The sequence below is a fragment of the Corvus hawaiiensis genome, chromosome 1, assembly GCF_020740725.1.
Source record: "Corvus hawaiiensis isolate bCorHaw1 chromosome 1, bCorHaw1.pri.cur, whole genome shotgun sequence".
NCBI classification, from domain to species: Eukaryota; Metazoa; Chordata; class Aves; order Passeriformes; family Corvidae; genus Corvus; species Corvus hawaiiensis.
In genome coordinates this window covers 42,933,365-42,956,568 of record NC_063213.1, presented here as the reverse complement: position 1 = coordinate 42,956,568, position 23,204 = coordinate 42,933,365, and the positions used below count along the sequence as shown (strand labels likewise).

The window sequence follows — 23,204 nt, the reverse complement described above, 5'->3', positions numbered from 1 at the left end:
TTGCAATGTCTTAGCTGTTTCCAAATGTGCAGGCACCTACGCTTCAGCCTTGGTGCATGCATGGGACAGTGCAAGATTACACCAGTGTCAATAAGGTTAAAGAGCAGCTGGTGCACTTGAACTTTGCAACACTCACTGTGGGCAATGATATTGGTTTGACGCTTTCCCAGTGATGAGTCCCCTTTACATCTCCGTATTTTAATGTTAGCAAGACTTGCTATAAACCAAACTGGTTGTGAAGTGGGTAAATTTTTCATGGGCTGTTAGGGAAGTATGTGTGTGTTTGAATTGCTTTTCTCTTCCCTGGTTGGTGCTTTTTTTTTTCCTTCTGATGCACCTCCAGGTGATGTTTTTGAGGGTGAAAGCCTTCTCCTGTGGTGCTCTGCCCCGTAGAGGTTGCCGTGCTATCAAGAAGCTTTGTCTCCTCTGAAACCCTTTGCTTTTTTGGGGACTCACCAGCCTCTCTCTTGCAGGTGCCATTTGGGAGGGGAGGAGGGCATGCCATGGCCTGCTGTCAGCTCCTCTTTCCCTCTTGCAGGACTCTGGTGATGGGGTACAGAGCAGGAACAGTCAGTGCCCTGCCGGGGTGTCCTTGCTGGCCCTCATCTGTGACAAGGCTTGGATGCGTGTCCCATTGGTACTGCAGGGATGAGTGGAGCAGGACCCATGGCCAGGGGGTCTTCCTCCTGCCAGGATGTAGGCACAGCTCCAAGCACTAAATGCTGCTGTGTGTTCAGATTAAAATGCAAACCCTACCTTTGCTGTTTGACTTCTCTTCAGTAGTTCAGTGGCAGACAGCTTGCTTTCAGATCTCATAACAGAAGCAAGTAGGCAGACTGGAAGCTCCTTGTAAGCTAACCAAGCAGCTTCTCCAGTGGGATAAGGTGGGAAGGATGGTGGAAAAGTGCTTTATTTTTCTTCCTGAACACCTGGCAGTTGCTTCAGAAGGACACTTCTTGGCTTGTAACATTAGTGGCTTGTCAGAAACTGTAGCCTGAAGAAGCTGGTTTGCCAACTGTAGCAGTGCAGTGTGTAACTTTGAACTTTTTCTTTCTTCGGGCTATAACTTCTCTTCCATTGGTTTTGCATTTGTGTGTGTGAATGCAAAAGAGTGAGAGAAGGCAAACACTTGCACCATCTTCAAAGGGGACATCTGTTTTCATTCAAGTAGTGACTGTACATGGATCTTACGTAAATCTTCATAGAGCTGTACAAGTTGGAGTGCTAAAATATGTAATGGCATCCTTAATGTCAATCACCTTCTCCCACATAAGTTTCATTGCAAAATTCAGCATGCAGAATTTATTAGGAGCTTAACCTCAGAGGGGTTTGGAGTAACAGCCAGAGAGCATCTGTCTGCTAGGGATGAAGAGTCACAAAACAAGAAGGTGGAGAGGTCAGTGACCGTGCAGAGGGTGACGTCTCACTGGTGACAGCAGAAATGCCGAGCAGAAGAGAGTAAAAGGCACTGTTCTGGGGCAGGGTGCTTGGTCCTCAAGAGGGACCTCCTGGTCCTTCTTTTCAACCCATCCCTTTTTGTCATGGGAAACGTGGACAAAGACTGCCGGTAAATACATGTTTGGTGTGCACGTATCCTGAGCAGAATGAGCTTGAAGTTTAGGGGGCTGCTGCTGAGGCTAGAAAAATGTGGGGTTTGGTCTTTCTTCCTGATGAAAGAACTGGAGAGTTGTAGCTGTTGAGCTGCTCCACTTGACTTGTTCTTCTGTGAGAAAAGTCTGTGTGGAAGGCACAGAACAGGCTCTTCTGAGTAAAAAACCTTCTTAAAAGCCCAAGTCTGAAGGAGGAGGGTGGCATTCTGAACAAGATATATAATAGGAGTTGGTACAGTTTCCATTACTTTTGGAGGTACACAGTAGTGCTGTGTGCTGTGAGGGGTTTTGTATTTGGCACTTGCTGTATCTGTGCGTGTATGAATGGCTGCATACATCGTTTTGGTTTTGTCCACTGTGAAATTGAGCATTAGGCATGCGAGCTTGCAGCGCTTTGTATCAAAGCAGCACTGTGTGACTTACACACATAAATATATTTAATGAAGATGGAGGAGGAAGTCTCCTCTGCATTTTTTTTTCCCTATTGGTTTACAGTATGTGAAAATACAACTCTCTCTCCAGTCTCACTGGGAGCTTTTCTTGTAAACAAGGTGAAATATGTACTGTTTTAGTACACTAAGTTTTCTGCAAACTTGTTTATTTTTCATTGTATGTATCTTATAGTAATGCCTGGGTGTTTATAAATATAATTAGAACCCAGTAGCCTAAAGCACTTGCACAAGCAATAATACTTCCTTGAAGAAGGGCTTTTTGCTTTAGATAAGCAAAGTAGACAGAATGAGAAGGGTTATGATGAGATGACTTGGCCAAGGCCCTGCAGCAGGTGAGCCGTGTGCAGATGTGGAAGTAAAATCCCAGCCCTAGGTTCCAGACCAGCTGCTGACCCTTTCTTGAAGCACTTCTTCCCACTTCTCATTCTAGAGTGACCTCTAGTTTTCCCACACATAAAAAAACTGAGTTCATAAGGTAAACCTGTACCACCTTTTCCATAATAAAATATTTTCTTTCCTGATTTTTATAAGACAGGCTAAGATGAGGCCAATTTGGCCATGTTACTGCTGGGCTCTGTATAGTGGGAGTACAGCTCCTTGAAGCTCAACTTGGAAGGTATTAAGATTGTTTTCTGCAGAAGCATGTACGAGACAAAGGAGATATCTAAATCTTTCTTATCACTTTCATAGTGGGGTGAATCTGTTTTATAATACAGGCCCAATTAAAGCATCTTCCTTTAAATAGGAAATCTACTCTTAACTTTACAAGGTAGGAACTGGGTGCCTATTATTAATAAAAGCTTTATATGGTAGCCTACTTCTCTTCCATAAGTGAAACTGTAAAATACAGGGAATAAAATAATTGGATCAATCAATAAAGGAAGAACATACCCTTTGAGCTGCCCATTGAACTGCTTATTTTGTATTATTAAAGTTAAATGGGTCAGCTAATTCCCTGATATGTATGAGTGGCTCTCCAAGTAGTGTCCAGCTGTCTGGTTGTTGGGTGGTGGACATCTGAGTAGGAAACATATATGGTTTAAATTCATCAATGTATTTATTGTCATCTATGTGATTCTCTTTGATAAAGTAATCATTTTGAGCTTGCTGCTGGCAGGAAAAAACTTATAGGGTATTTTACACAGCTTTTGTGTTGGGAGGAAGAATATGTTTTCTAGAGTAATTATACTTGCTGGAAATAGAGAAGATCTGTGATGTTCTGTGTATAATCTGTTGAGCCTGCTATGCATCTCAGTTACCAAATAGGGTAACCTGTATGATTTTAAGTTGGAAATAAAAATCCAGCACAACAACTATTTGAAACTCAATTTTAGAGCTGTTGGGGTCTTTTACCTTATAATTAAGTTAGCTTGAAGTTTGCACATTCTTAGGCTTATTCACTGTCTGAAAGGGGGAGGGGATGTTGTAATCCATAGGTTATTGTAACATTCTTCATTTATTCATTATTATTTGGACAGCTGAAACCCACCTAAAGGGGGCTGAGATACGTGCAGTGTTGTAGCATTCAGGTGCTTCCTTTCTAAATATAAATACTGACAATTTGTGTTAAAATGTGCTGTATTTTTTCACTGTCCATATTTTACCTATCAGTATATTCAGTATTCTAAAGGAAACGGTAACCTAATTTGCCTAGAGTTATAGTTCTCACTTCCCAGAGCTACTGGACGGTTTGATTTCTCCCATTGTTACACTCCACCAAACATGGAAGGAGTTAAAAAGAAAATTGAAATTGTGTTGTGCAAAATAATTTCTTACATAATTTCTGCACTGGGATTTTTTGTTTGTTTGTAGTGAGGGGGCCAGGCAACAGCATGTAGTTGTTGTGTTTTATTTTATTGCTCTCATCTAATTTTGTTAAAAACCACCAATGAAGGTGTGGTGTTCTTTATCCCTGGGCCTGCAAAGAGGACAGTCATTATTTTGCAGGCCTCATTAGGGCAGAAGTCCCCATCATTCTACAGTGGACTTCTCAAAGCTCTGCAGATGTCCCAGAAAACAAGGCTTCAAGGACTGGATGTGCTAGTTCAAATACTTTTCCTTCCTTCCCTCAAAACTGTTTTGATCTTAAATTAAGTTTTTGCAGAGGTGAAGTCATGCTTTATTTTCTAATGAAAAGCAGATGAGTGGCATTAAAAAAAAAAGGAAGAAAGGAAAAAGCTGAAGATAGTCAAAGAAAGGATTGAATGAGCAAAATGCTGTGGAAGATTTAAAACAACTCAGCAATTTAAGCCACTAAGGAATGCACATTGCATATTCACTGCAAAATACTTGCTCTGTCAACATCTACAATGAAAGCTAAGTTTTAAAGAGGACCTTTTTAGGTTCTGTTTCCCCTTGGTTAACAGAACGTTTATGCTGATTCTGGTGTTTTATAGAGATTAACCAAAAAAAACCCACCCTAGTGGTTGTTTGAGTAAGGTCTCTAGAATAATTAGAATAATGCCAATTAGCAGCTGTTGCAAAAAGATCTGGTGAGGAAATACCAACAACAGCAGAAAAAAAATTCCTGTTAAACATGCTGGTTTTATTCTTCTGTGGGTGGGTTGATATTTATTTTTGTCAGTTTAACTGAGCTGTTACCACGATTTGTACATCTGTTTGCATCTTTGCTGTTAATTATGGTGTGACGCTAAAGTTTGCATAGTTACTCACTGTTTACAATTTTTTGGCTTGATAGTAAACATTGTTTGGTGAGCTTCTGTGACATACTGCTTCCACTCGGAGAAAAACATCTCAAAAAGCTCGTGCCTGTTTTTAGGAGGGAGTTCTGGATATGTTTCATTGTGGCCTGATTTAAGGCAATTAATAATAAGCATGGTGATATGTCAGTAATTTAGAGTGTTGAGCATCTGTCCAGACAGCTGCATGGGAAGAGTCAAATCTTACTTCACTAAAATAATACTCAATCCTTTTTTTGTTCGACAAGTCCTTCACAATTGTCTCTTGCATTTTTTTTGTCAATAATCTAATTTTCAGACTTTTGTTGTTGTTGTTGACAGTTTCTCTATCCTCATATTAAATGCAAAAACTTTCATGGCAACATTGTCTCTCCCACAAAACAAATGTGTATAGTTTATTTGGCATAGGTTTTGTGTTGGGATGCTATTTGAAAATAAGGGGTTTCATGTCATCTCCCAGATGTCCAGAGTCCTTGCACCGGGGCAATCTGTGGTTCACAGGTATCACTCAATCACTGATCTCTCTGGTCCAATAAACTTTGAGGGCCTGTAGGGCTGGATGACAAACACGGCTGGCTCAATGCCTGTGTGCCTTATGCTTTCTGCCATAAAATTACACCAGGCTGCCTTCAGTTCTCTGCCAATCATATTACTCACAGAAAACACGATAGAAAAAGAACCTAAGCTTCACCATAAATCTTTTCAGATTGCATTTTATGAGACTTAGACAAAAATTTGTTTTAATCTTCCCCTCATTTCATCCTGAAGCCTCACTGATTTCACTTTATAAATGCATGGGTTGGCAGGCAGTCTGCACCCACTCAGTGAGTTTGGAGAGCAAAACAGGTTGTCCCCTCTTCAAGGGAAATATGTGGAAATGGTTTTGCTGGGCACTTGCAGGTGGATTTCTGAGTCGTCCTGCTGCCTCTGGCTACAGAAAATGCTGTTCACAGCCCTTGGTACCTGCCAGATCGCCCCGGGCCAGGCAGAGGCCATGGCACCCAGGGCCAGGAGCCCAGCTGGATAAATGCTTAAGCCGTAGGGATGGTAAAAACATCATGTGGTGCTCAGGAAACTTCAGGCAGCAGTTTTCTTGGTTCTCAGGTTGCTGAATATTGAAATGAGTTTAAAAGAACAATTTACCAGCCATTTACGAAGCTGTCAGTGTTAGGAGCTGTCAAGCTGTGATCTTTTCTGCTTCTCCTGGGCTCTTCTTCCTTAGGTAGGATGGGATTTGGAAACTTAAAAGGAAAATGAAATAGGTTCCTGAAATAGATCACACTAAATGTATGCAGAATCAGTTTTGAAAAATGATACATTAGTGCTGCATATATTATCATCACAATTTTTCCTACTAAGATTGTTTCAGCCATAAATATTATGCAGGAATTGGCATACTTTCCTCACTGAGGTCTCGGCAGTGCAAATTCATGAGTATCTTCTTACAACCCAGTGCAGATATCTCTGAAGAGTAGAAAAGCAGGCTTTCCTTTCAATTAGATCTTCAAATGGGAGTGATGAGCGATGTTAGAATAACCAAGGTCTTTTGGATATGCAGAAGAAAATCTCCTCCTGTAAAGCTGCTCTTTGGATAACTGGAATCGATACTTTGAACTTCTGAATGGTTTGAGACATGGTTTCCAAAGTCACAACCTCTCCCTTCATGGTCTTCCCTTTTAAAAACTGCAGTCTGTTGGTGGTTGTTTCACACTCAGTGAGGGTAAGTAAATTTTCCAGGGAAAGCAGCAGGTTGCAGTGGAAGTGTCACTGTCTTTGGCATCTGTTGCTTTTGTGGCCAAGCCTTCCTTGCCTTAAACAGCCTTTTCCAACAGTCCATTTATTTGTTTGGTTATTTCAGCATTAGTTAACCCTGCCTGGGCTGTCGTGGGCTTGGTTTCAGTTGTGTGATTCCTTGGTGCCAGTGTAGCTGATGAAGCAGTGACAAATGTGTTGCATGTTAGATAACCTATTTATGTTTAAATCATTAAATCTGTCTCGGTGGCAGGAACTATAAGTGTTGATATACCAGTAAATGTTTGAATACTTTTTTCACTAGGGTGAGGGTTTTCTCTAAAGGAACTAGACAGGGTTTGTTATGTATTCTGCTTACCATACTGTGTTAATCTCTCTGTTTGGGATACTACTCTATTTCTGATAATTTCCAGAAAATAAGGGTTAGTAATGAGGTAGATAAAAATGCAAACCCAAGCTGAACAACAGCAAAACACCCCAACTCCCCTCCTCTCAGCTTCCCCCCCCAAAAAAAAATAAAAAAGAGGAAGCAACCTGTAATTCTTTTTATTGCTTTTGAAATAAAGCCGTTTCAGCAAGTTCCTGTGTTTTATGGTGTTGATCGATATCCCTTTTGCTTTGGTTTCAGGCCGAGGAATCCTGTAAATGCAATGGCTGGAAGAACCCGAACCCGCCTCCCACGCCACCGCGGGCTGAGCTGCAGCAGGCAGCCGTGAGCCTGGCCGAGCCGTGCCGCAGCTGCAGCCACGCGCTGGGTGAGCCTTCCTCCCGTCCTCCCGCGGGCCGGGCCCCAAAATTCCCAGTCAGGATGCCGTGCCAAGGCCTAGGAATGGGAGTCACGATTAGGTGTAAATGTGAATAACTTCGGTTAAAGTATGTTTAATATTTTAAAAATGTGTTTAATATGGAAATATCCTAAAATTTGTTTTAAAGAAGTGCAGCTAAGGTACAACTTCTAACAACACTGACGTTCAAAGTTGTTAAAATGCAGAAGCACCATTAAGCTACCCATAACAATTTTAATACTTTGTGTTACATATGTCTTAACCTCACATAGTTTTATCTGTCAGCTGCCTAGCTTTATCTGTTGCTACAAGGCGAGTAGCTCTCTCCTGCAGGCTGCATTGTGTTTCCTTGCTTTAGAACAAAGTATAAAATATTCTTGAACATCACTAAAGCAGGTACTCCTACCAGCAAAAAGAACTGTGTCTTTTCTGTGTCACAGAAAGTAAAACTAGGGTTGCATGTCTTGGAATGGTCTTAATTATTCTGCAGACAGCTTGCATACCTTGGATGCAAGTGCTCAAAATCCGCTGTTAAATACTGTTGTAGTTTCTGGTTTTGTTTTTCAGACTTAGAATAAGTAACAATTTGTTACCCACATAGCCTGAAAAACAGTGATGAGTTGTGTTATAATTTTAAGAACTTATCCAAAATAGAAGCTGATGGCTGTTTCTGTATATATCAGAATCAGAGAATAGTTTGAGTTGGAAGAGACCTTTTAAAGATCATCTAGTCCAGCCCTCCTGCAGTCAGCAGGGATACTTTCTGTTAGACTGGGTTGCTCTGAGCCCCATCCAACTTGAATGTTTCCAGGGATGGGGAATCCATCACCTCTCGGGGCAACTTGTTCCCGTATTCTACCACCCTCATTGTAAAAAATCCTTTTTCTGATATCTAATCTAAACCTGCTCTCAGGTTAAAGCCGCCACCCCTTGTCCTGTCACTAAGTGTCCTTGAAAAAGTCCCCCTTTGGCTTTCTTGTGGGCCACTTTTGGGTCCTGGAAGGCTCCTCTAAGGTCTCCTGGAACCTTCTTCAGTCTGAACAGTGCCACACTCTCAGCCTGACTTCATAGGAGAGATGCTCCAGCCCTCAGATCACCTTCACTGCCCTCCTCTAGACTTGCTCCAGCATAGATCCACTTCCTTCTTCGCAAATATTGCACAAAAATTCAGCTAAAATAAAATTCAGAACTAACTGAAAAGAAGCAGTTGCTATTTAATTTTTGTTGCTGCCCAAAACTTAGGACAATGAAATAAAAAAAAGGGAAATCTAAAACATTCACAATGGATCATTTATTATTTTACTTTTTAAAAAAATGTTGTACTTTGAATGGAATACTTTTTTTTTTTTTTTTGCATGGGATTTATTGCTATTTCTGCTCTCTTCTTTTTTATGCTTTCATTACATGTGATTTATTTCTAGGCTTTTCAGGAGAATTTTTTCCTGATATTCCAACCTCTGGGTTTGCTTGCAGGAGAAGATTAACAAATACATAATATCACGGAAAATTCAGTCACTTCAGCCAAGTTAGTTTCAACTTTTCATCACACAGCTTCTCTGTGCTGCTTCTGTTTATGCAATTAGGGTGGCTTGTGTTACCCATCCCTTTCAATCCTGGCCTTTGAAGAAAGAGCTTTTTCTTTTTTTTTTTTTTAAACTTGCAAGATGTGCCTGTCAGTTCTCTGTTCTTCAGCAGAATTTGTGGATGCTTTGTATTTTGTTGAAAAAACTCATCTCTTCTAAAGGCTGGGCCTGGTTTTGGCCTATTAAAAAATATTAAGTAATTTAGCTAGGAATCAGGGCAAACCAGTACTGTAAAACCAGTAAAAGTATTTTATAAAGAAACTGTATTTTTATTTACTGCTCTTTTTAGAAAAGGCTTCTTCTGATTGCAGCTAATGAGGAAGATGTTTCATTTAAAATAACTGCAATGATTTGCTGTGTGCTTCCTCATACTACTGGAAAGAATATGTCTTTCAGCTGTGTTTTCCAAGATAATTTTCCTATTCATCTCCTCTAAGTTAGCGTGTTTCTGCTGAATACCTGGAAGACCAGATTTACCACAAGGTGTGTGGGCTTCACATTATCTGTCCTGCTTTTTCTTCTCCTCAGAAAGCCATTGAAGTAGCAGTGTAGAAATTCCTGTACGGGTTAAAGCTGTACCTGATGTAAAAGATAGGATTTTTTTTTTCTTTTCTTTTCTAGAATTTATTATTTTCATCCAGAGATAGTCCTACATACTGGTCTTGCTTGAGATATCTCTTTTTGGGGGTGTGGTTTGATCTTAGAGCCAAGTCAGTGCAGCTTTTGGTGCATAAATCTATTTGATTGTGTGTTTTATTGTCTACTTACCTACAACTTGTATTCGTCCTTTTGGTGCCCAGCCCCACAGTTTGGCCCAATGTGGTTGTTTTAATGAATATTTCTTTTATTTGGGTGGCATATTTTCTAACACTGACTGCATTAGATGCTGGGAGAATTCACTGTCCACCAGCCACAAGACCAGGTGTTGTGTGAGCTCTTCTCTTTCCTATTTGATTGTTTCTCCTGTGTTGCAGGGCACATTTTTTAACTGGTAAACATTGTCAGTCCTGAATCACTTTTAAAACTAGTTAATTAATACACTGCATACACATTCAGTCTCTCTTTTTTTCCCCCCAGCACTGTCCTCAGTTCCTGCTACGCACCTTCTCATAGCATATTTGAGTATTTTTTTGCTTGTTCAGTGTACACTACAGTGTACATTTACTTGTTCTGAGATAGACTGTGGACACATTCCTTGTCAATCCATTTTTCCACTATTCCTAATTTGTACACTCCAGTGCTTGCTTGCTGAAGTTGCAGGTCCTCCTATCGCTGAGCCTTGTTCTTTCTGCTTGCTTTTTCCTTGCGTGCTGTAGCAACTTATACATGTGATATTTAAATTCTTTTTTTCAGGCATAACAGCAACTGAAGAAGGGTGTACCAGCTGGGCAGTGCATGTGATTGGGACTGTGTAACTCTAGTCAAGAGTGACGCAGTATTTGATGCCAGTGTACTAAAGCTTTAATTTTAATAAAACGCTTGCTAATGGCCACAGAGTTTGGGAATGGGCTGTGAACATCTGAAGAAAGATAGTTTGTTGGGCTGGTGTATAAACATTGGTGTCTCTTTGGTAAATACATGCTGGTAATACACTTAACTTTCAGATTCACAGTATGAATAATAATTCACTAGTTTAATAAGATGTTTAAACACTGCCACTAAGTAGTCAAGTAGTTCAGTATTGTTATGGAAACTGCATAGAAATGGCTTCTTATGCCGATGTTTTATTCATTTATTAGTTGAATGCAACATTTCTCTAGCGCATTATCAGTTTCTAATGCAAAGCTCCTCTAGGAGGGTATTTATTACTTGCAAACAATCCAGACACACAGCTGGGAATATTAACCCTTCATACCTGTCTTAAGGACAGAAATTAAATAATTTTATTCTACCGAGAATACTGGATATTTATCCTCAAAGGAAGCTCATGATGGCCATGTGCCTAAGACACTATATTATAAATTTTCATTTAAGTGGAAACAGTTGCTGGCATATTTTTGAAGTGCTGAGCTACAGTATACTTTTTACTTGAAGCTGAACAAAGATATTGAATTTAAATGTTTTGGTATCATACTGAACTTCTCAAAACAAACCATCTTTGCTGGGTGGCCAATAAATGTGATCGTTTTCAAGTTTAGTGTTATTTTTCCTCACTAACTCCCCAACTAAGGAGTCAGATTTCTCTTCAAAAACTGTGTTGATCTTAAGAAGTAAATAGAGATAAAATTTAATAAAATATAAAAAGCTAATATGCCCAAACTTTAAAGTATTTTTCTCTTTCTTTGAAAGGATATTTTCTTGTCATTTCAGAGGAAAGGATATGCATACCGTCTACATTGGCCTGGAGTCAGGGAAGATCATTGCTTTTTGTAATGAAAATATCTTCTTTCTGGGAGTTGTTTTTTTTTACAGTGCCTTCCTTCTTCCCCAGGCCGTTTGTTCAAACCAGCTTGAAATGAATGTCCTGCTTTACAGGGAGAAACCTCAAGCTTTTGAAAATTACAGATGTGGAATTGTATTTACCTTTGGTGATGATAAAAGGGAGTTTGTGACTTGGAAATTGCGATGTGTGTAAACTTCTGAACAAATGAGCCTGTACAGTTTGCAAAGTCTCTGTTAGTATAGTGTGCACAAAGCACAGTTTGATCTTACATGATATGAAAGCAAGAGACTTCCCCAGTTTAAACAGTTTATGCCCAATTTAAAACTAAAAGCCATTTTTTCACTCTTCACAAAATAAGGTGCTGCTTACATCTGAATTACATAATTTATGGAAATTATGGTTTTATTTTCTTAAGTCAAGAAACCTTGTCTCAAAGACATAGCTTTAGGACAAAAATGTATGTACTTAGTTATATAGTGCAACATATTAATACAGACAGGGCTTTGGTAGTCTGTTTTAAGTGTGAGCAGATGATGTGATTCCAACCAGCTGTCATTCCTCTGCTGTGGAAGTTATCAGCCCTGGTCAACCTTTACAAACTGCTCTGATGTGACACAGGTTTCAGTTAACCTCTAATAAGATGTGCTCTGTTTGAGTAGTTTATTACAGGATCTGTGCCTTGACAGTTCAGGCTTAGTTGGAGATCTCCTGGGCTATAGCTATGCTATGGGTTCTCTAAGTAGGCTCTTACAAATTTGGGTTTTTATTTTGTTTAGCTGCTCATGTTTCTCACCTGGAGAATGTGTCTGAAGAAGAAATGAATAGGCTCCTGGGGATTGTTTTGGATGTGGAATATCTGTTCACATGTGTCCACAAAGAAGAAGATGCAGACACCAAGCAAGTTTATTTCTACCTGTTCAAAGTAAGCTGAACTTGTGGAGAATCTTCCCAGATTTTTCACTTTCTCACACATAAGCCAATTTCACTGCCCCTCGGGCATGGATTGTCTGTATCTGCCGAGACAGTTTTTCTCTAAGATGATGCTCTCCTAAGTAACTGTGGGCTGGACATTCTGGTGTCCAGCCACAATATACTGATTCTTACTCCAAAAGTCATCCAGATGATTCAGGAACTGACCCTGAGTCCCATCTATAAACGGCAGTCTTCTTCACTGACATACCAGGAAAAGTCAGTTGACATGAATGGTAATGTAGCTGCCTGCGTTTCCTCGGAGAAGCCTCTTGTACACATTTCAGAGGTGATTTCACAGTGAAGTTTAGTAATTACAAATTCAGATGATTACACAAGCAGACAGGTAGATATCCAGGAGAGTTTCAACACTGCTCACAGTGTGTTGTGCCCTCGTGACTTCCACTGACTCTATATATGCAAATATACTAACTTTAAAAAATTTGTGTATTTTTAACAGCTTTTGAGGAAGTGCATTTTACAGATGGGAAAACCTGTAGTAGAAGGATCTTTGGAAAGTCCCCCATTTGAGAAACCTAGCATTGAACAGGTAAAGAGTCAAAATGTGGGTTTGGTCAGTGTGTGGTAGTTTTTTTTGTTGTTCTTTATTTATATATTTATTTTTAAATTTTATTTTGTTGGGGGCTTGAAGGATTTGTTTTGGGATTTTTTGTGGTTTGTTTTTCTTTTTGTAAATGCAGGCACTAGTTTTGAAAACAGGGCATTTTAGGCACTTTGCAGATGTTTCTGTGTTCTGCTTAGGACAAAATGGGATTATAGGAGATTGCTGTTGCTTCTTTTAGTGTTCGTACAATAGTTACATTATTATTCTCTCATCATTCATCTTATGCTTTAATGAAACTGACTTTTTTGTGGGTTTAGAGAGTTAACTTGAAATGCTACTTTTATGTGGGCAGTTCTAATCTTTCTTTGTTTCAAGTGATGAAAAATGCTGTTGAAGTTTTGAAATCCAATATTAAAATGACACTTGCCTTCTGTATATCAAGAAAAATGTTACAGTCCAATTCAGTGAGATCATAGCCTTCTCTTTCAAAGGGTACACAAGAAAAAAAGAAAGCTGAAACCAAAGAATAATTGAGGCTTTTGTAACTCTCAGTAGATAAAGAGCATACAACAAATTCAGTTTTTGGTTAAGCAAGCTCCTAAGAATGCACTTCTGGCAGACAAGTGGGCCCATTAACTCCAGTGAGATTATGCAGAGGCTCACATACCTCGCTGAAACAGGAGCTCAATGTTTTCCCATCCGTGGATGAGTGGATGTTCTATTGTTAAACAGGACACTTTAAATGTGAAGACTGTTACGGTGTAGTAATTATTTCTTTACAACTCTCACTTCTTATCAATAGGAAGATCAAACCACTTCATTGCTGAGTTTCTGAGAAGTCTTCACTTTAAGTTCTCCTTTAGTGTGTATGTAATCCCCATAGGCTCCTAATCCTTAAAATACACTTTTAAAAAAGGTTTTGTACAATGCAATTTTTGGTCAAATTCTTCATAATGCTTAAGTTGCTTAAGAAAATAAAGCATAAAGATTAAAGGGTAATTCTTCTTATGGTTTAAAATAATTTTCCCTTTAAAAAAGACCAGTATTTTCAATTCAGTTTTTAGCAGCTCAACAACTCAATCAAACAAAATTATTTGCTAAGTACCAGTGTTATAATGGATTTATAAAATATGTGTTGCAGTACTTTTAGTCACCCATTTAATAATTTTCAGTAGATTTTTCTTCAAACTGGACAGTATCCAACATGCAATGAGACATGATTGTGAAGTTTTAAGATTTCTTGGAGAAATAATGTGATTTGTCGACATAAACTTAAGTAGAAGTCCATAAGCCCTAATCTATTACCGAAAAGTAGCTGGAGAGTTTTGAGGGTGGTAGTTGGTTTATGTATAGATGAAAGCCTACCAGAACTTTCTCTGTTTGCTGACTTTAAAAAAGGAAGGAAAAAAGGAATTTTTTCTTCTTTCCCTTTACATCAGCTGCTGACAGTAGGTTAAAAATACCTGGATGTACCTTCTGCTGTGTACACAGGTACCAGCCTGTGGCAGTTACATGAGTAGCTGAGCAAGGAGTTCATGGTTTCCAATATTTCTTTTCTTTCCCATGCAATGCAAGTTCATAATAAACATAAAGTGAGGATTGTTTGAGGATGCTCCTATAAAAATTATGGCTAAATTATTAAACAGAGTTTTCTTACTTTTTAAGGGTGTGAATAATTTTGTGCAGTACAAATTTAGCCACTTACCCTCGAAGGAAAGGCAAACAATAGTGGAACTGGCTAAAATGTTCCTGAACCGCATTAACTACTGGCACCTGGAGACCCCTTCTCAGCGAAGACTAAGATCACCCAATGATGATATTGCAGGGTATAAAGTGAATTATACCAGGTAATGCTGCTTTTGCTTGTTAGGAGTCTTCCTTACGAATAGGGCACGTACAAACTTCAGGGGTACACCAGTATCTTTATGCCACAGATGGACCTTGTGAATTTTTGCAGCCATGGATTTAACATGAAGACCTAAGGGTTTTAGTGAGACTATATGAGTTTCACATGCATCCTTGTGTCTTGAGAGATGTGCTTTATCAGCCAAGAACAGGGAGTAGAGGCTGGAACACTTGTATCTAATGATGCTTTTGCAAGTTCTCTGTGAATCGCTCCCAGTCTATTTAAGATATGAGCCTCGTGTAAGATCCCTGTTTATTATTCAACTTAGAAAAAGAGAGAAGATAACATTAAGCATTATAAAGCATCACTGTTTGAAACCAAATCACAGAGGAGTTGAAAAACCAAACTGATTTTGTGAGTGCTTGAATGCTAAATGGGGAACAGATATTACTAGGTTCCTTAAAATTATAGTTCTTGTTACGACCTTTTAATGTGTTGTTAGAATTCAAAGGGATAACTCAGTCGCTGGAGGAAGAAGAGCTAGGATAAAAAGACATGTCTCTATTTTCTTTTTCTCACAAGAGTAGTGCAGTGCCTTTTTCACTGAGCACAGTGAGAGCAGTAAAGGGTCCTGCCGGTGCAGACAGCAGGTAACCTCTGTCAGCACCCTGTTCTCAGGAACGGCCCAGACACCTCTGCTGGCCAAGGATGAGCACCACCTTCTGGCTGCTTTCCTGGTGGCCTTTCCTCTGACACACCTGCTCTCCATGAAGGAGAACAGCAAACCTGGTATGAGTTGAGACTCTGGCTAGTGACAGAGCAGACTGCGCTGTGCCTGTGTCCGACTCAGATGTTCTGTCACCTGGAATAACTGCCATAAAGAGCAGTTATAATCCATGGTGCTCCTACAACCATGTCTGGTGGGTGTTTGACCTCCATTTGTTTGTGATAACAGGTGTCAGCCAGGGGTGGTAGGAGTTAACTTAGGTTAGGAATCACTGGCTAATTGGTTCTGGTTGGTGGCTTTTTGTTGTTAATTACTTTGCCACTTGTGTTTTCTCAAACCCATAGTCCCATAGGTCTCCCCTGACCCAAAGTGCTCTTCCCATCAGATCTCACCTGTCATTGTGAGCTTCTCTCCTCTGGGTTGTCTGAGGCATTGCTCTGGGTGCTGCTGTGAACCATGGGCACGCCTGAATTTTTTCAGTCACCAATTTCATTTGAGAACCTGAGGATTTGAATGAAACTGTATCAGAGTTTCACGTGCATTCTTGTGTTTTGAGAGCTGTGCTTTATCAGCCAAGAACAGGGAGTAGAAGTCTGTGAACAACTCTATCTCGCAACTCTTTTGCAACTCCTGTCTGCAAAGATTAAGGCACTAGAGTTTGGGAGAACATTTCGAGACAGGCTGTACTTTAGGTCTGGATGAGGAAACATGTGCAGGATCCAGCACAATATGTTTGCATCCAATTCCTAATATTTTCTTTCCATTGTTGGAGCTTTCATAATGGCTGTGGTCTGATTCTGCTAAAGCTCCAGATACCAATGACTGTTCACTTACACACAGATACCAAAATCTTGTTTATTCAATTAACAGATTTTGTGATCTACTTAGGCAGTGTACCTCCTGAATTATCTATTTGGTACCATAATCCCTTTTCCTAGAAAAGAAACATGACATGCTGTAATTTTCCTTAATGAAAAGCTTATTATGGATGGAGATACTGGTAATGAAAGAGTAACAAGTCAGAGTATAATGGGAAGAAGCCAACGGGTGGGAGTCCACTTGGATTGGGATGGAGCTAGTTAAAAGTGTCACCCACTTTGCCTCTATGTGGGGAAAGATAGACGTTTAGAGGGTAAAACAGGCTATGCTTAGGGTCTTTGGAGTCAGTGGCAGGAGATGTGTGAGGCTGAATGAACGAGCTGTGGAGAGAATCCCTGACATCAGTATGAATTGTCTGTAATCTATGATTATTGTCTGGAACAAGAGCACTTTGTGGAAACTAGACTGCAGAGAAAAAGAATATACGGAAACTTATAAGTACTTGGTTGCCATGTCTTTAAAAAAACAGGCAATATAAATGCTGCTTAACTCTGTCCAGCCTTGTAGTGGAACTGATTTATATGGTCATATAGCTTTCAGCTGCATTATAAATGATGTGGGTAGTGGTTTTATTGCATTAAGTCATATGTTAGATGGTAATAATTATCTGGCTTTTTTCCTCTTTACAGGTGGCTTTGTTATTGCAATGTCCCTCAGTTTTGTGACAGTCTACCTCGGTATGAAACCACCCAGGTTTTTGGTAGGACATTGCTTCGCTCTGTTTTTACTGTAATGAGACGACAACTGCTGGAGCAGGCCAGGCAAGAAAAAGACAAGCTTCCTCAAGAAAAGCGAACACTAATCCTCACTCATTTTCCAAAGTAAGGGGTCACAGTGTGCCTGCATTCAAAGTTAACCAGCAACTTTGTTGTGGAAAGGGAGAAATTACCTGCAGTTTAAAATAATTTATCTTTTTATTCAGTAGCAGCTAGATACTGCAGCTTTCTTTACTGCCATAATTTAGACTAGTGTATTTTATGTACACAGGTGCTTGCTTTGCTTTGTCCTAGGGTTTACTTTATGAAAGGAATTATTCATATTGCTGGGGGATTGTGCTTTTTGCCTATTAGCAGATATTGTAGGTCAATTACTTTCTTTTTCTGTAGTCCTTGGAAACAATGTAGCTCCAGACCTCTAAAAACGTGTTCTCATCTGCTTTGGTGATGGAGCATTAAAGGGCAGGTGTTGTACAGAGTTTATAAGAATTTCAGTTTAATTCAACATTGTAATAGTGAACAAAGTAGTCACCCCACCCCCAGAAGAGATGGGTTTATTAGGGAGGAGTCAGTATAAAACTGCATCAATGAATCCTAAACTCCTAAATTTCCTACTGACTATCTTTTCCAGTACTGGAATGTTGATGGTGATCTCTCACAGTAAAACAGCAATAGTTACATGCTGGAGTATTGAAACATGCTCAACTTTGACAGTCCTTAATTTCAAACATTCTACTGGTGGTAAAGAGGGGCAGTGATGGTGACAGGATCATTCATTGTAATGAATTCCTGTTAAAGTAATGTATCACTTTAAAAATATCCTTATTTTACGAGGGTGGCTTGGTTCTCCAAGTAATACTTCAAAGCCTGTCCCTCCTAACAACAAATGAACTGAACCTGCAGAAGACCTGGTGGCACTGATGCTATCTATGCAAGCTACTGTGTTGGGCCAGAAGATGGGTTAGAGCTCAGGGGAATGAAAAACAACATGAACTTCCCTAAGCTGAGCAGAGCCAGGATTTGTTGCTCCTACCATTATTAATAGTTTATTTTACCACTTTGAAAAAATGTACACTGTCTTTGGGGTAGGCTCTTATGGATACAGGAATGTTGGTGCTTATCTGGGAACAGGATCATGATCTGGCCCTGAAACAGATATAAAGAAGGATTTAACACCTCACTGATGAAAGGAGCAGACTTGTGGAAGAAGTAGGTGTGCATATGCCCTTGTTTTCACTGCCTTTTAAAGCCTTTTGCCATATTTTGAAAAGCATTATTATTCACTGCAGTTCTTTTTGATATTCTGCTGAGGAAAAAAGGACAAGTACTGTTTGCAGATGATCTGTGGGAAATATGAATAACGACTTAAATATTTAATGGGCTGTGCTTTTCTGAGGCATTGTCTCTTCTCTGGCATTGTGCTGAGTAAACCCTGGAGAAGACCTGTGTCTTAGAGCAGGGAGCCTAGCATTGGCACAGGGCTCCCCTCTGCCCTGGGCTCTCCTTTTGGGCAAAGGGAGCACCCACGGGTTGTGTCTGTGCACACCTAGGAAGTAGTCACTAACAGGGATGAAGGCAGAGCCTCTGTGCTGCCTGGAAGTGGAGCTTTAGCTAAAGTCGAATTTGTCCTTCTGCTCTGTCACAGATGGTCAGGTCACTGTTACAAACCTTTTAGCTATTATCAGCTGTATAGACAGCAGTAAACATTGTACATTGCTTAGGTATGGCTGTCCTGTATATACAGTACAAGAATCTGACTTGATCCTGAAAATCCCTATCCTGCTCAACAAAGTTTTACTCAACAGTCCTGTTGGTTTCAGCTGAACAGTTTCTATACATATAGATGACTCCAGAGAGTAGAAATGTGCCATGTCAACTTCTGGTTTGAAAACCCCTTTTGTGCCACATAGGATAAGCAGCTGTCTTGCTGCTGAGAGGAAATTGGTGTATTAGCCCTGAGAAGGCGAGCGTGCTGGAGAGTCTGATCTGTGGAATACAATGATGCTAAGAGAGGTTTAAAATCGTGCTGTTACTGTAACTGCACCAAAGTAAGGTTAAAAATACTGTTAGGCAATCACAAACACGCAATTAAATGTTACAGTAGGACACTTAAAGGAATGAAAATGTCTTCCTAAGAGGCACTGTTAGTAACACTGGGATTTTATAAAAGGCAGAAAGCAAGTGCATCTGCAAAACACTGGTTTATCAAAACAGACATATTTTGCCATCATTGTATAACGGTAGTCAACTCATAGTTTTCTTATTAGTGGAGTTTTGTTCTGTAAAAGTAGTTTGTAACTACTTTCACACTTGCAATTAGATAAATATTGCTTGTAATCACATGTAAGGTTTCGTAAGTGAAAGCACTCTACTGAATTATGATACTTTATGTCAACTTTGGCTTGTGATTTTTGTGTGTGTGTGGTTTTCTTTTTAATAGCATTGACCAACAGCATTTTCTTACTGACTTAGTAAATGTTTTTAATTTAAAAACATTGCAAGTGCTTATTTTGAAAAATAACCTGTTTGGAATGACCCCATTAAGTTGATATTTTGCCTGGTTTTGTGCCTAGGTTTCTGTCTATGCTGGAAGAAGAAGTGTACAGCCAGAATTCTCCCATTTGGGATCAGGATTTCATGGTGTCTAGTTCCCGAACTGGCCAGCTGGGAATCCAGACAGGTAATTTGCATTTAGTGATGGATAACACAAATGAAAACTGCATTCTTTAGGACTAATATGGGGCTTTTTTGTTTAAAATATTAGAGAGAGATGTTAGTCTGTGACCTTTTAAAATAATAGTTTCATTCTCTTAATTGGTGAAACAGCTTCTCCCTTTACTGAGTTTGATTTGTCCAACCAGTCTTAGAGCACTGTTAAAGTGGACAGCTGAAGCTGAATGATGAGATTTTGCTTTTCAATAGAGCCCTACAAAAAACCTTTTCATGAAGCAAAATGCCAGCATGCTTGGCAGGTATGTGAAGGGAGTTTGTTTTCTTAGCTTCTGCTCAGCACTGTGAAATAATAAAGCCTGATGTTTGCAATCCCTGTTATCCAGCAGTCCTTGCTTGGGTAGAATTTAGTTTAGAAAAATACACTGAGCTAAACCTTCAATGTCTCTATTTGTGAACTGGTGGCATTGCTCTGTTGCACAGTATTCACTGTTACTTTTTGGGTGGTGGGTGTCCATCTTTGTGACAGTCTTTCCATCGGCGCCAGAATGGGTTCCATGACCTGATTTTTTTGTGTTTGTTTTTTATGTCACTGCAGTTATCAGTCCACCTCCTGTTGCAAGATCTGTTGCATACAGTGCAAGTCCATCATCTCTGGAGCAATCCAACAGTGGGAATATGAGTCCAGCTTGTAAAGTTTCTTCTGCCCTTGACCCAAACTTAGGTAATGGAGAAGGAGCCTTGCCTTTTGGTTTCTGTTGATATTGTCAGTTGCAATGTATGGTCACCTTTGCCTTCACTCCACATTAGCAAACTTGAGGTGTTTTTGCTGAAAGATGTGCGCACACATACCTTTTTCTCCACTATGGTAATGTTTAACTGACAGAAATGGCAACTGTATTTGCAAAGAAATTAAAATGGGGAAAGGTCTGATGGTGTCAGAGCTTTTTGAAAAATACTTTTCTTGGAGTACATCTATTATAAGCCATGAGAAAAAGCTTGATTTAAATAATGGCAGAGTAGAAGGGGCCATCACATTTGGGTTTTTCAATCTTTCAAGGTACTAAAAGTGCATACATTTGCGCAGTAAAGAAAAACACAGACAACCACACAGGTTAAGTTTAAAACCTGAATGAGGTCAGGTCAAAAAAAAAAAATGCTGTAAGAAAAAAGGTTGGTGAATGCATAAATTCTCCTAATAAATCCATTTGCAAACACCTCGGGATTAATGAGCCTGTCAAGAGAAGTTGTAGGTCAGAGAGATGATCCCAAGCTTAGGTAAAGTGAGTCCTCAAGGAAGGAGAAAAAGCAAAACCAAAGTGAATTTTTAGTCTGTGTTCACTGCAGAGAAACTCAAGGCGTCTCCTAAACTGCAGTTTTCCTTGAGGTCATTCATTTCTCAACTTTTCCCTCAGAAGTGGGAATGAGTAGGGTGATGAGTGGGATAATCCTGAGCTAGCAGCTGGCTCTCTGTTACTGTACCTCTGCTAGTCCTTGGTGGACTTTTCTTCCATGAATTTAACTAGTTGCTTTTGCTATACAATACATGTGGCTCTGCAGTTAGAAGGGCAGTTAATTATTAACTTGGTACATTTTGATTTGAAAACTTTATATGGATTTTCAAATATGTATGACACATCAGACTGTATGTGCTACTTGGTTTACAGAAAAGGTGAAAGAAATAAATGATGGTTACTTAGTTCCAGTGAATCCTAAAATGGGGATTTCTTGTTATCCAGAAATATGCACTGCAATTTGTGTATTGAGCACAGACCTTCCAAGACAGCTGCACAGAGGTTCCATGCAGAGGATTTTGAAGCAAAAAGAAAAAGCAACTAGTGAATTAACAGAGGTGTAGTGGAAGGAGAGATATATTCACTCTGCTTTATGCTAATACCCCAGTGCAAAGCCAAAATTGAGAAGTGATAAATATTTTTCAGTTTTCCTTTATTTTGCTTTCTCCTTGTCTATGTGGATAAAAAAACCAAAAAACAACCCCAAAAAAAACCCCAACCCTAAACTTGTAATATAAGCTAAAGGATATAACAAGTGCTAGGCTTCATAGTGCTAGTCTGTGACAGTTTGGTTATTTCTAATTTGTCCGAGTTTTGTTTTATAGGGGAAAAGAGAAAAAATAATGAACCCTATTCTCTGGAGGATTCTAAAAGACCAAGGGTTGTAGGAGATATTCCTATTGAGTTAATCAATGAAGTAATGTCAACAATTACAGATCCTGCAGCAATGCTTGGGCCAGAGGTGAGATACAGACTTGGTGTTGCAAAAGGTCTGTTTGTAAATGGTGTGGTTTTAGTAAATGTTCCACATGGATAGAATGTGATAAGCTAGAAGTCCTGTCAAGAAAAATAGACTTTGAAAGAGTATGATTAGGTGAGCAAAAAAGCATTGGTGAAATACATCATTAACATGAGGAATAGTTCTACAATTTTCTTCATGCATTGTGTACAGTTAGCAAAGAGACTTGTAAACTGGTGATAGTAAAATGGTAGATCTCAGGTTATCCTGGAAGGTACTTCTATTACAGAACAGTTCCAGAGTATGCTTTTTATTGTTAATCATAGATAGACCTTGTAAGATAAGGTTAAATGGGGTTCAGAAATTGCAGCAGAATGAAATATCCGAAGTTAAAACCTCTCTCTAGTGCAGAAACTGATCTAAACAGTTATTTGCTCTGTCTTCCCCAGTTGCTCTTTTTTTCGGCTGGAGGAGAAAACAAACAGAATTGCGGAATTGTGCCATGTACAGAATTGCACTTTTTTTTTTCCCTTGGCTGGCTTTTCCTCCTTCTGTTCCCTCTGCCAGGCTATGTTTTGCCAGCAGCTCATTTGCCAAGATTTAGCTAGAAACTGCTGAAGATTTGGAACCACCTACATTTCTTATTCAAACTATGCACTGTGACTGATGGCTCTGCATATTACAAATGCTGTGCCAGCCTGGCTGTTGGGGCTGGCAGTGAATAGAAACCCAGCAGCCAAACTTTGCTCAAAAAAGTAAACAGTATGGGCATACAGAGATGTTTTGGCATTGTAAAATGATCTTGAAAAAAAAAATAAGTGAAATAAATTTTCTGTATTAATTTAATCTGCATTCAGATATACAGATGCAATTGCTAGATATATAACAGCAAATACTGTAGGAATTAAAATCTTTTTAGGCTCTTACAGTAGTGGTAGAGATGGTGGAAAGCACTAATGAAATTTAAAAAAAATATGACGTCCCCTGCAGTACCATTAAAATGTGTGATTTGCAGTATGTGTAGGCGAATCCACAAGTCATGCCCAAACCGGTTAGGACTAACTAAAATATGAAGACTTAGTGTCATAAGCTTCAACTGGATGAGCGCTATCTCTTAAGAGGTTTTGGGACTTTTTGGGTCATAACCATAGTTGTTTTTATCTAATCTGTACCAATATAAATTCAGATAGGCCTTTATAGACTGTAATGTAGACTTACATCTGGCTTATTTGATGGTGTCCCTTCTGCAGACACATTACAAAGGCAATCATTGGCAGCTCTGTTGGAAAAAGAGAGTGGGTTTTATTTGCTTGTT

The 23,204-nt window shown here is 39.4% G+C and overlaps 1 protein-coding gene across 1 annotated transcript in view; it reads left to right on the top strand.

Annotated features, from left to right (window-relative positions):
- KAT2B (lysine acetyltransferase 2B) overlaps window positions 1-23,204 on the top strand; it is a 39,965-nt gene that overhangs the window by 1,452 nt on the left and 15,309 nt on the right. The window contains exons 2-9 of the mRNA XM_048321206.1: window positions 7,142-7,268; window positions 12,041-12,186; window positions 12,694-12,783; window positions 14,464-14,645; window positions 16,880-17,071; window positions 19,540-19,646; window positions 20,235-20,360; window positions 21,756-21,892. Of these exons, the coding sequence (XP_048177163.1) occupies window positions 7,142-7,268; window positions 12,041-12,186; window positions 12,694-12,783; window positions 14,464-14,645; window positions 16,880-17,071; window positions 19,540-19,646; window positions 20,235-20,360; window positions 21,756-21,892 (1,107 nt within the window). The remainder of the gene's footprint in view (window positions 1-7,141; window positions 7,269-12,040; window positions 12,187-12,693; window positions 12,784-14,463; window positions 14,646-16,879; window positions 17,072-19,539; window positions 19,647-20,234; window positions 20,361-21,755; window positions 21,893-23,204) is intronic.